Genomic DNA, 12,894 nt, shown 5'->3' with positions numbered 1-12,894 from the left:
TCATGAAAAACTATATATATATATATATTTATGTTTACAAGAATTGCTCGTTTAATATATATGTAATATATATCAAGGTATACTAAGTATAGTCAAAAATTTTGTAACGCTTAAAAAAATTGATGCTACAAAGAAAATATCGGTATAGGTGTTCAAAAATCACCTAATTAGTCCATTTTCGGATGCCCGCTCGTCTGTGGACACGATAAATCAAAAACGAAAAGACATATCAAGCTGAAATTTTTATAGCGTGCTCAGGGCGTATGAAGGGAGGTTGATTTCGTAAACGAGCAACATAGGTCAATTGGGTCTTGGGTCCGTAAGACTCATCTTGTAAACCGTTAGAGTTAGAACAAAAGTTTAAATTTAAAAAATGTCTCTTATAAAATTATAAAAAACTTTTGTTTGAAAAATTTTTTACATATAATTTTTTCATACAAGGATTTTCATTTAGGATCATAAATTTTATAATTTTTTGTTTTTTATTTACATTTTGAACTCTTAATTTTTTCGGTTCAGTGTTTTCATATCCTTTTTTTAACAAAATTTGTGTTGTCTTGTCAAAATTTGTTAAAAACATTAAAACAAAACATTAAAACAAAAGAGGTTAAAAACATTAACCTCTTTTAAATGTGTATGTTTGTTATACAAGATTGTAAGCAACATTTCCGTTAAATATTATGTATTTATGCGAGCTAGTGTGTATAGTTCTTTTTTATATCGCTAGACAGAGTCTTTCTTAGTATTCAAATCGAATATGTTATACATCTATATTATAAATACAAGAAAAAAACAAATCTTTATATAAAAAATTTATTTTTATATAAAATGAATTATCGAATTGTAGCATATTGACGAAATTGTACAGAATTACAGGTTCCAAAATGATCCATTGCAACGCCACGGCCTTGTGTTGGACTATGTACTTTAATTTGTCTCATATGTGTATCTCGTCCATTTTGATGATTACTGATAACGGCTATTTGAATCATAAATGTTCGTATCGGTTTCTCGCGTATATCCTTAATCGGCATCTGAACCCAACCTGGTAAACGAAAACAAATTCAAAAGTTGTAAGATTTTTTCATAAATCGTTATTTTTGGGTATGATGGTAGACAGTTCCGTATTTATAAATAGGACCTTTCTGTTTGTGGGGTTTATGAATGCGTAAGAATTTTTGGTATGAAAAGCATGTTATTTGGACAATTTAAAATTTCAAAGACTACAAGCTTTATTGGGTGTTGGAGCAAAAAATTGGAGCAGATCATTATCTTCCTATCAAAGTGAGAAAAAAAAATTTATTTTAAGTTGACGAGGTAATTAAAAATTTTTCGGCCAATATATAATTTAAATAATACAGCTCTCTCAATACCGCCTTTGTTCAATGTTGTTTCCTCCACTTAATAAATTCACATTGACAAATTTTTAGCTACATTCAAATAAATCTAGAAAACAAAGTACGCCGCCGGACATATATTAAATGCATTACGTAAAGCGTGCCATAATAGAAGCCGTTATTAAAACTTTCTGCTAATCAAATTTCTAAATTTTTACTTTGGTTACTTAGCCGCATAAAGGAATACATAAAATAGTCATTCTTAGAGAATCCTAAATAACAGCTCCGATTTTGATGATTTTTAAAAAAATGTTTCTTTTTATATATTGTCTAAAATCAGAAATCTTTCAGAGGGGAGATATTATCTGGAGGAAGAAAGGCAATGTCCCTAATGATAGAAGTTTGAAATTTCGAGAGGATATTGATTTTATACTGTAGATGTCATTTAAGAAAGGATTTTTCGAAATTTATCCTCGCCTCATGTTGTAGCAAATTTAGTTTGCTTTAAAAAAGTTTTGAAAACGATTTATAATTGATTCATTGTTAAAATAAAATAAAAATATAATTACCAGTTGGTTCATTTAAAACAATAACATCAATCTCTTGCAAATCATTAAAATTGGTTCCAGCTCTAATTGATATTCTATTTGGTGTATAGCTCTCATCTAATTTATAGTCTGTATAAATGTAAATATCACTAACAGTAGTTTTCCTTTGGAATTGTATATTAACTAGATGCGGTAATTGACCATCCGATTGCCAATAAGTATCCATACAATCATCTCGTAATTGATCGATGCCAAAACCTGCAAAATTTTTAATAGTTTCAACTTAGAACGAATCCTCGACTTCCACAAATCATATTGGATGTAATATTTAAGTCAAATTTTTTAAAAATGTAACGATGTTAAAAATTATTTAAACTTTGAATTCAACGATTCAACATACAAAAAATTTTACTTTAAAGAAACTAAACATCAAAAGATTATGCGTCTTCTAATAGTCTATTCGACAAGTTCAAATTGGTGAAATATAGAAATAATGATCGAGAAATATGTGTGATAGCTCGTTAGATTCGGAATGATGTCTAGAAAAATGTATCAGAAGCATTTTTCAGCACATAAAAATTTGCAAAAGTTATAAACAATTAAAAATGAAAAAAAAAAGGTATTTAGTTTTTCGCCAAAAAATATTAATATTTAAGTTAAAACAAGATTCTTAAAAAGAGGGCAATTTTCAATGAAACAAGTGAAAACAAACAATTGACTGAGTTAATTGTTGAAAAACCATGCATAGACAGTGTTGATGACTCTATTACATTACACATACATACATGTCACACATACATAACTAATGTTCCCATAATTACATACAATTTACGCCTAATTTGCGGGTTACGGAAAACAGTGATATTTACGAAAAAATGTTTCAAACAAAAGTTGGTTATATTTTTATAAGGAATATTTTTAACATTTAAATTTTTGTTCTATCTCGAACGGTTTACAAGATGGGTCCTACGGACCCAAGACCCAATTGACCGATATTGCTCATTTACGAACTCGACCTCACTTTTTACGTCCTCAGTACGCTGTAAAATTTTCAGCTTGATATCTCTTTTCGTTTTTGAGTTATCGTGATAACAGACGGACAGACGATTACATTCAACAAGTTAGATAATTGTTTAGTAACAAATTTTTTTCGAATTTTCGTTGTAAACTAAAAAAAATGTTTGAATAATTAGCGTAAAATTTATTGGCTTCGTGTAGCTCTTTTTATATACAGTGTAGGACATTTTAATTTAAACACATAAATAGCTCGTTTTGTAGTTAACCAATCAAAAAATAACTTAAACAAAATTTGCAGAGTTTGATGGGAGGACATTATATTTTTTTAAACTGACATATTTTTTATCGTATTTACTGCACTAATTAGTTACCTATTTAGCTGTGAGTATCAAGTTTGTTTAGTTTAGTATTATTATTAAATTTAGTAGTATTATTAAAAAAAATACAAAGTCAGAAATTTTATTTAACATCTCATAGCGAATATACAATTGTACTCGTATCTACGTGGAAGTTGTGAATCGTTAACGGAAGATTATGTCTTTCATCCAATTATTGTAGGATGCACCGCTTTTGAGTTATAAGCGTATAAATGAAATGTTCAAATTTCGGCTTCCGAAAGTTATGCTCCAACCTAAAAATCGTCGCAAACTCATGCAATTATTATTTAGAATGAAATTTTTTCAAATAATTTCTAGATTATTATTATTTTTTAAGAGACATGGCAGTTTTTTTATTTAATTGTTTTAGTCTAAAGTCATTCCACCGAATTTTGTTCGAAAGACGGTGGAATGAGTTTATTTGTTCGAAAGACGGTTATAAAATTATTTCGAAATGAACCAATTTTAATCGGTTTTATGTGGGAATTAGTTTTTTACCAAATTTTTTCAAAATTATACTAACCAGAGGATCGGTAGGCATTTATAAATTCGATTTAGGTGGCAAATTACTAAATCACTTATATTTTACTACCGTTTTTCATCGGGAAACAAATTTTTTTTATTTAAACTTTACCCTTCATAGGCAGCTTCAGAACGTCATAATTATGTTATTAATTCGCTTATGCTTAAAATTTATACCTGGCTTACAAGAAGATAAACTCCAAATAGCTTGAGATCCAACTTCTCTCACAGTACCACTTCGTTCGGCATTTGTAGGACCATTTTCGTTCGTTTTAGATGGCATTTTTAAAACTTTATTATGAAAAATTTTGTTTTTGTTTATAAGTTGTCAAATTCGAATAATATCTACCCTTTTTGATTTGTTTAACTCTGAAGGTATATTCACACCTATTATATTTCCGTGGCGGAAGTTTTTTTTAATTTAAGAATATGAAATTTATGTGAATAAGGCCACTACGCACGTCAATCAGGGTTGAGAATTATCGTGGTTAACAATCAGATTTGATTACCATTTTCCAAATATGTTTTAAATCTTATTAGTCAATACCACCATAATAGATTTGATAATTTCAATACTTCTTTTTGAATTAGAGATGATTTTGATTAACAATCACAAAAATAGATTGTCAATCATAAAATAGATAATAGTCAATCATTCACATATACCATCAATCTTAATTAGTAACAAGTGAAAACAAACAATTGACTGAGTTAATTGTTGAAATACCATGTATAGGCAGTGTTGATAACTCTGTCACATTTCACATACATACATATCTGACATATTTAACTGATATTCTCATATAATGCGCAAGTGTTGATGCGCACTCGTTTGTTTTTTTGACGTCACGTAAATAACAAAAGATACTCACTTTGATATTTATACATACTATAAAATTTGTACCTAATAAATGCCCTCGTGGGTAAACAGTGATGTTAACAAAAAAATGTTTCAAACAAAAGTTGTTTATTTTTTGGTAAGGAACATTTTTTACATTTAAACTTTTATTCTATCTCTAACGGTTTACAAGATGGGTACTACGGACCCATGACCCAATTGACCCATGTTGCTCATTTACGAACTTGACCTCACTTTTTACGTCCTAAACACGCTGTAAAAATTTCAGCTTGATATCTCTTTTCGTTTTTGAGTAATCGTGACCACAGACGGACGGACGGACGGCCGGACGGACGGCCGGACGGACGGACGGACAACCGGAAATGGATTAATTAGGTGATTTTATGAACACCTATACCAATTTTTTTTTTGTAGCATCAATATTTTTAGGCGTTACAAACTTGGGACTAAACTTATAATACTATGTATATTTCATATATACATGGTATAATAATTGCGTTTAGCTGAAGTGAATGCTCAGTTCCTTTACTGCAATTGCACAAAATTGAGTAATAGACAATATACTTGTGCTGCACACACTATTTTTTTAGAAATGTAAGATTTTTTCCCTTATTAAACTTTCCGTGTAACGTAAAATTTACAATTGTCATCATCAAATTACCATTTTCGAGCAATAAGTAAATAAGTTTGTTGCGAATCAGAAATATACTGTTTGGCGTATGAAATAGGCAACAAAGCCATTGATCACAGAGTACGGATAAAGATTACTTACCTGCTGAATCATGTGCACTAGATAAGGTATTCGACTCATGTGAATGAGACTTAATAATATAATTCTGTACGCTTATGTTGCAATATTGTTTATTCTTGTTTCCGTTGTATACTTGTTGATTAGTTTAAAATCTTTGAAAATCCCAGAAAGTACCGCACGAAAAAAGTTAGCTGATAACATATTGATAACAAGAAATTTTTTACCACTTCATACTACAAAATGTCTAATAACTTTCCAATTTTATTTAGAAATAACGGAGAATATGAAGAAGATAAAATCGTTTGGAAAAAATCAAAAAAGGTATTTAAATAATTTTAACCAGATAATCAAGTAATCAATTGTATGGTAGTGAAAGAAAAAGTAGGGGAGTATCCATGATTGAAAAACTTTGTGAAATTATTGATAATTTAGATTAAAAAGAACTGTCAAAAGAGGTTAAAAAATATCTAATGCATATTTTACAGGATGTACTAAAAGGTCTGTGCAATGCTAAACCAGGTATTACATGGCTCGAAATAAATAAGTTTAGTAGTTGATTAAGCTTACTTTAGTAAAAATTTAATCAGTTCGCTACACTGAATTGAAGTTGCATTTTTAAATAATTTTGTTAAATTTTAGTACAATGAAACCAAATATCTAAAAGGAAAAAAATGTATCTTTAAAATTTTTCAGTTGTTTGTTAGGTTTCAAAAAAATTGACCACTCAGGAGGGTGCTCAACCCCTTTTTGGAGAGGGGGTAGTTGTGGGTTTTAGCCAGTTTTTTACAAATTACAAAAAAACTATGTATCAAATATAAAAAACTTCAATTAAAAGTTTTAGCTGATTTAATAGTGCACATTTTTGTTTTTGTTTTTTTTTTTCGACTTTTTAGCTTTAATATTGACTGAGATGTGCAAATTTTTAAATGTAATTTTTTTGCTCATTCAATCAAATTCAAAATGATTTTGAATCATCTTGTTAACCGTTAGAGATAGAACAAAAGTTTAAATGTAAAACTTATTCTTTATAAAAAAAATTAACAATTTTTGTTTGAACCATTCTTTCGTAAACGTCATTGTTTACCCGCAATGTGCAACTTAGGAAAAAAAAACTTTGGCGTCCATTTTCTCCAAAGCTATAAAAGATAATGAGTTGAAAATTTTCAGTTTTCCACTAAACGGACAGTTGATTTTATGTTGTGTTTCTGTTTTTTAGAATCTGAAAAGCAAAAACAAAACTGAAACAAACCTAAAACTCTTGTTTCCATCAGGCGGGGTACGTTTTGTCCGAGTTTTGTTTTTGTTTTCGGTCCTTTTCCACTGGTTGTTGCGAGAAAGTCAAACACAGTTTTTCTTCAATAACCAACCAATATGTTTATAGAAGAAGATTTGTTTTTCTTAGTTGTAGCTGGTTGATACTGAAGTACTTGGAAAAAAAATTAAGTGTAACAGGGTGCCTTTGTAAGTTGACAGATGCTTGAAACTCGAAAAATAAGTTTTATCGATAATAATGCTTCAGGCAAAAAATTTTGGGTGTGTAGGCGCACATCTTACGCAAACATTAAACTAGACCTAGGTTTTAAAGCTCAATGAAAAGCTTACTCTACTGCATAATTGGTAATCGATAGATGAAAACTTTTAATTAGAAAGTTGTTATTAATTAAAAAAGTAACATTTTTTGTTCGAAACATTTTTCCGCAAACCGTACAGTTTATGCAAAAACGGACTGAAAAGTTTTACCCAAAATTATTTTTTCATATCAAACTTGTTATTTTCGTATAATTGTTTCTGCGAAATTTAGGCACTTAAAAAAAAATTTCCAATAAATCCAATAAAAGTGGTTTATTTTTCTATAAAGACAACAAACGATACACAAAAAGCTTGATTTTTCCTGTCATTACTGTCTAAATTATTCGGTTTACAAAAAAATGTTTGCGTATTTATAAAGAACAACTTTCTAATTTAAAGCGTTCATCTAATGTTTGTCAGTTGTGAATCAGAGTGAGTATAAGATGTGTGCCTTTGAAACTAACATTTTTCGCTCGATTAAATTTATTGACTTAACTTAAAAAAGACTATTTCAAAACTTCTAATGTAACCGCTTCCAAGTGGGACCCGAAAAATAAAACTCTAACTGTTGCGGAAAACACCAGTCTTCAAAATATTTATAAAAGGTTACAGTTTAGTTTTATTCGATACGAGTTTGTGTTTCGTTTGTTTAGTGAAAAACTGCCATAACAGTACAATCGTGTGCTAAACAATTTACTTACAATTGTGTACTTTGGAGGGGGGGGGGGGGTGGTGGTTAATTTCTTAAACATTTCTACATTCTACGCTAATGGACTGATATTAATCAAAACTATGGACAGAATTTCTTTGTTTCATAAAACATTGTCAACATTTCCAATTATTTTAGTAAAACTATTTTAATGTCCAATAGAACTAACTTCAAAGACTTAACAGTGCACAAATAAAGCAACTTTAAACGCCTTTTTTTAGCCGTGCTGTACCATGTCTAGAGCGTTGTTCAGACCTTTCACGGACTTTCTATTAATTTTATATTTATTTAACAGGAATCAAACGACACATTTTTTATGCAAATAATTTCACCAGTTCAATGTGAACTGACCTGTGACGACGAAGAACGATGGTACATTACGAATACCGACGATGCTGTAAGTATTTTTCTCTTTCAGTAGCCCTAAATAAATTACCATTGTAACCTACCAAAAATTATTATCCCGTAATTCGGATATAGGTAGTTTTTGTTATAAAAAATTCGATTCTTGAATCTGAATGGATGGCTTGACGTTATTTAAGGAATTTATACGGAAGTGTAGGGAGTTTTACTCAAGACAATCAGTTTTTTGCACATATCTTGTTAAATTTTGATTTTTCATATGTAATTCTTTTCAATGGAAATCACATTTTTTAGTGTTAAGAAAAAATTAGCTTCTAGTTTTCATGTATTTACAAGTTGACTGTTAAGTTTTGTGTTTTAAATCACATTCTACCTAAATCACTGCTTAGTAATGGGTATTTTTTATGGTATATTTTAGTTTTAAACTTAACGTGAAATGTAATTCAAGGATTAAGGTACGGAAGGCATAGTCCTTGAATTAAATAACGAACTGTATCAATAAAACATGATAATAGGCACACACTAAATTTTAAAATTATTGTCTCCTTTGTTAAGATTTCCATTTATACAGAGTGCCTTAAAATATCTTTACAACGCTTTACCACATAGAGCTTACCTCAAAACAAGTCGATTTGCTTTAATGGATAACTCTAAAACGGATAGCGCGATTTTGATGAAATTGGATGTGGTGACACTGTTTTTATAGAAAAAGAAAAGATGGGCTTCTCATAACCATTCCTCTATTCGGTAAATTACGGACCATCTTGCTATGGGAATGACAGGCTCAGATGAAACGGGTGTTTTAGACGACCCCTCTCGTGCCAATAGGTTAGCCTCGCTAAATATATCGCAAGGTAGAGTTCATTGCGTATAGAATATGGGAATTTTTTTCTGTAGCTCGCAGAATTAACTTATTGACACAAAAAATAAAAAATAAAACCGACTTCAAAAGAAAAACTATTCCAAAACAAATTAATATGCACTAAAAAGTAAAAAAATAACGATAATATAATTTAGTTACAATTATTGTTAGTTTTGGAGTCGGTATCAGCCAAGGAAACAACTCTGACAAAACAATTTGCTACATTAACTTGGCTGACACCGACTCCAAAATATTAATTTTTTACTTTTTAGTGCATATTAATTTGTTTTGGTATAATTTTTCTTTTGAAGTCGGTTTTATTTATTTTGTTAAAAGTTTGTTTATTTTGTGGTTTTTAGTGAATCTGAAGTACACTAACTAATTTGCCACTAAAAAAAAACGGTTGGCGTGATATTGAGTTATGCATCCATACATTCTTAATGCAAATTTAAGATTTATATGGTTTTCTCATGGATGCCATTATCAGAACTGAACCAAATTGAAATGAGACCACACGGGAAGCTCCAGCTTTCAAATAGAAAAAGAATCATCAAAGTCGGTTCACCCAGTCAAAAGTTCTGAGGTAACAAACATTTAAAAAAAAAAAATCAGTCGAATTGAGAACCTCCCCCTTTTTTGTTTGAAGTCGGTTAAAAATAGTTAAAAACTATCTCCCCTCCTACCTTGGATGATTTTTGCGCATGGGCTTGACGGAGGAAAGCATTTATTTTATATTCTTTAGCTCATGAAACTAAAATATTATATTTTAAAAAGTATTTTTTTGATAAACGATTGCAGCATTTTTCGGATGTACATCTTAATGGTATTAAAATCGATCATGAAGTGCCACAACGGATTAAAGATGGTGATTTTATTGAATTCAAATACGAAAACCAAACCTTTGTGAATCAATATGAGTTTAAGTTCCAAAATAGTATACAATCCTCATATTTAGGTGAAGAAAGTGAAGAATTAACGTCAAAAGTTCATCAGACTGATTCAGAATCAGGTTTAGAAGAAGAGGAAGTTTTTTTACGAAAGTTAGACGACAATGAGAAACTTATGTTAAAATCCGAAGAAATGATCAAAAACTTTGAAGAAAAAATTATGCAAGAATTAGATGGAATGAAAGATGAAAATGAAGTTATGCAAAAATTAAATAAAAGGGAACACGAAAATAAAGAAATTACCAAAGAATTAGAAGGAAATATAGAAATTGGGAAAGAATTGAACGAAGAGTTATGTGAAAAAGAAGAAATTTTACGAAAATTAAATGAAAAGAAGATACCTGAAAAGAGTGAATTTATGCAAAAATTAGAGGAAGGTGATAATATTAAGCAAGAATTAAATGAAATGGGACGTCAAAATGAAGAAATTTTTGAAAAATTTGAAAGGAATAATTTAGATGAAAATTTAGAAGGAATACTACAAATATTTAACGATTTTAACAAAGAATTAAACAAAGAAATGTTTCTAAATGAAGAAATTATTCAAAAAATAAACAAAAAAGAACATGAAGTTGAAGAAAATGGGCAAAACCCGAATCAAAATACCGAACAAGAATATGAAGAAAATACACAAGTAAAGGAAAATGAATGTAAAAATGAAAAAATTAGGCAGCAATTAAATGAACAGGAACCTGATAATGAAAAATTTCTGGAAAAAATGTTTTCAATCATCGTGACTTCAGAACGTGAAAATGAAGAAATTAAGCAAAAACTGAATGAAAAAGAATGTGAAAATGAAGAAATTAAGCAAAAACTAAATGAAAAAGAACGTGAAAATGTAGAGATTAAGCAAATACTGAATGAAAAAGAGCGTGAAAATGAAGAAATTAATCAAAAACTAAATGAAAAAGAACGTGAAAATGTAGAAATTAAGCAAAACCTGAATGAAAAAGATCGTGAAAATAAAGAATACAGGCAAAATCTTATTGAAAAGGAACGAGAAAATGAAGAATACAAGCAAAATCTTATTGAAAAAGAATGTGAAAATGAAGAATACAAGCAAGCACTTAACGAAAAGGAGTGTGAAAATCTAAAAATTAGGCAGGAATTAAATGAAAAGGAATGTGAAAATGAGAAGATTAGGCAGGAATTAAATGAAAAAGAAATTGAAATTGAAAATTTTATTGAAAAATTGTTCGAAAAGGTATACGAAAATGAGAAAATTATGCAAGAACTGAGTGAAAAAGAACTTAAAAATGAAGAAATTGAGCACCAAATGCACGAAAAGGAACGCGAAAATGAAGAAATAATAAAAAAATTACATGAAAAAGAGAGTGAAAATGAAGAAATTATGAAAACTTTATACGAAAAAGAGCGCGAAAACGAAGAAAATAAACAAAAATTGATTGAAAAGGAACACGAAAATGAAAAAATTAGGGAAGAAATAAACGAAAAGGAACGTGAAATTGATGATTTTATTCAAAAATTGATCGAGAGAGCTTATGAAAATGAAGATATTATGCAAAAGTTAAACGAAAAAGAATGTGAAAATGAAGATAATAAACAAAAACTAATTGAACAAGAACGTAAAATTGAAGAAAATAGACAACAACTGGTTGAAAAGCAACGTGAAAACGAGCAAATGAGACAAGAATTAAATGAAAAGGAACTTGAAAATGAAGATTTCGTTCAAAAATTATTCGATAAAACAGATGAAAACGTCGAACTTATTAATAAATTAAATAAAAAGGGCCGTGAAAATGAATCATGTTTACAAAAATTGAACAAAAGTGAAGAAAGAAATAAAGAAATTACAGTAAAATTAAAAAAAGTTGAAGAAATCGCTTTAAATATCCTGGATGAATTAAAGAATGAACAAGAGCATAAAACAGAGGAAAATGAAAATTTTGTAATCAGTTCAGTTCTCCTTGTTTGTTTAAAAGATCATATACTAAGACTTAAAGACTATGTTGTTAATACAATGGATCTGGACAGTTACACATCAGGAGGAAGGTTGGAGATGGAAACAGAGTTAAATGATTTGTTAACAAATCGATGTGAACAAAACCATTCGTTATTATTACGAATGGTGGAACCTGAATTGGAATGCCCAATTTGTAATGAATTATTTGTTGAACCAGTTACATTAAATTGTACGCATTCATTTTGCAACTTTTGTATTTTCCAATGGCAAAATACCCAAAATAACTGTCCAGTTTGTCGTAAACAAGTTACATCTCGAATTCGAACAACTGTTATTGATGGTTTTCTAAACAAAATGGTTGAAAGTTTATCAGATGATATGAAGAAAAGACGTTTAGAGTTAATTCACGAACGATCAAGTTCATCTTAAGAAGGTATGGAATCATTTTGACGAATCTACTAAACTTTCCTCTACGATTTTTTTCGAAAGTGCTGCGTTTTTTGAGTTATCGTTCTCAAAAAGCGCAACAGGGAATTTGTCGGACACTATGACCACTTGATAGCATTAATAATTTTACTAAACAATTCACCAAAAAATGAATTACGCGTGTATTGAAAAACAAAAATACTTAAGTACGTACGTATAAGTTTTCGTTAAAAATTATTAATGTTATCAAGTGGTCATAGTGTCCGGCAAATTCCCTGCTGCGTTTTTTCAAAACGATAACTCAAATTTGACGGCATGATGCTCATTTGAAAACGCAGCACCTTCAAAAAAAAAATCGTAAAGTTTGGTAGACTCGCCCTGGTGGATATATTTTCTACCGATAGTCTAATTAAAGCTTGCAGTGTTCTGAAAAACAATTCTAGAAGAATGAGTAAGTCTAAAAAATTCTGAAACAGTATAAAAAGATCTATGAAATGTACAATCAGCCTGGTTTCTCTACGGAGCGAATAAATAAGTCAGAAAAAACTGTAAATAATTCCCTGGTTTCCAAGTTTTTATATTCCTTAACCTGCAGTAATTTTTCGAAAATCTGAAATGTTTTAAATTTTACTGATTAATTCTGAAAAAGTCTTACTCTAATTTTACCTAAATTTTCATAAAAT

At 29.4% G+C, this 12,894-nt stretch overlaps 2 protein-coding genes across 2 annotated transcripts; one reads left to right on the top strand and one right to left on the bottom strand.

Moving 5' to 3' along the window:
• Nucleotides 1-799: 799 nt before the first annotated feature.
• LOC123300135 (anaphase-promoting complex subunit 10) lies at nt 800-4,133 on the bottom strand. The gene is made up of 3 exons (XM_044882625.1): nt 3,979-4,133; nt 1,907-2,143; nt 800-1,045 (listed from the first exon to the last, which is right to left on the bottom strand). Exons 1-3 carry the CDS (start codon nt 4,082-4,084, stop codon nt 834-836), a joined length of 555 nt encoding a protein of 184 aa, XP_044738560.1. The 5' UTR covers nt 4,085-4,133; the 3' UTR covers nt 800-833.
• Nucleotides 4,134-5,564: 1,431 nt separating this feature from the next.
• On the top strand, nt 5,565-12,334 carry LOC123300131 (myb-like protein X). The gene is made up of 3 exons (XM_044882621.1): nt 5,565-5,732; nt 7,985-8,086; nt 9,713-12,334. Exons 1-3 carry the CDS (start codon nt 5,652-5,654, stop codon nt 12,212-12,214), a joined length of 2,685 nt encoding a protein of 894 aa, XP_044738556.1. The 5' UTR covers nt 5,565-5,651; the 3' UTR covers nt 12,215-12,334.
• Nucleotides 12,335-12,894: the final 560 nt, after the last annotated feature.

This window comes from Chrysoperla carnea, chromosome 5, assembly GCF_905475395.1.
Source record: "Chrysoperla carnea chromosome 5, inChrCarn1.1, whole genome shotgun sequence".
NCBI lineage: Eukaryota > Metazoa > Arthropoda > Insecta > Neuroptera > Chrysopidae > Chrysoperla > Chrysoperla carnea.
Note: the sequence above shows the minus strand (reverse complement) of the source record. Positions and strands in the feature narration are given on the sequence as shown.

Bases quoted from the DNA above. Each gene is read 5' to 3' on its own strand.
- LOC123300135 (XM_044882625.1), bottom strand. From the start codon at position 4,084: ATGCCATCTAAAACGAACGAAAATGGTCCTACAAATGCCGAACGAAGT. The intron at 2,144-3,978 runs GTATAAATTTTA...AAAATTTTGCAG, and splicing joins TTTATCTTCTTGTAAGCCAG to GTTTTGGCATCGATCAATTA. The intron at 1,046-1,906 runs GTAATTATATTT...TTCGTTTACCAG, and splicing joins TGTTTTAAATGAACCAACTG to GTTGGGTTCAGATGCCGATT.
- LOC123300131 (XM_044882621.1), top strand. From the start codon at position 5,652: ATGTCTAATAACTTTCCAATTTTATTTAGAAATAACGGAGAATATGAA. The intron at 5,733-7,984 runs GTATTTAAATAA...TTTATTTAACAG, and splicing joins TTTGGAAAAAATCAAAAAAG to GAATCAAACGACACATTTTT. The intron at 8,087-9,712 runs GTAAGTATTTTT...AAACGATTGCAG, and splicing joins TTACGAATACCGACGATGCT to CATTTTTCGGATGTACATCT.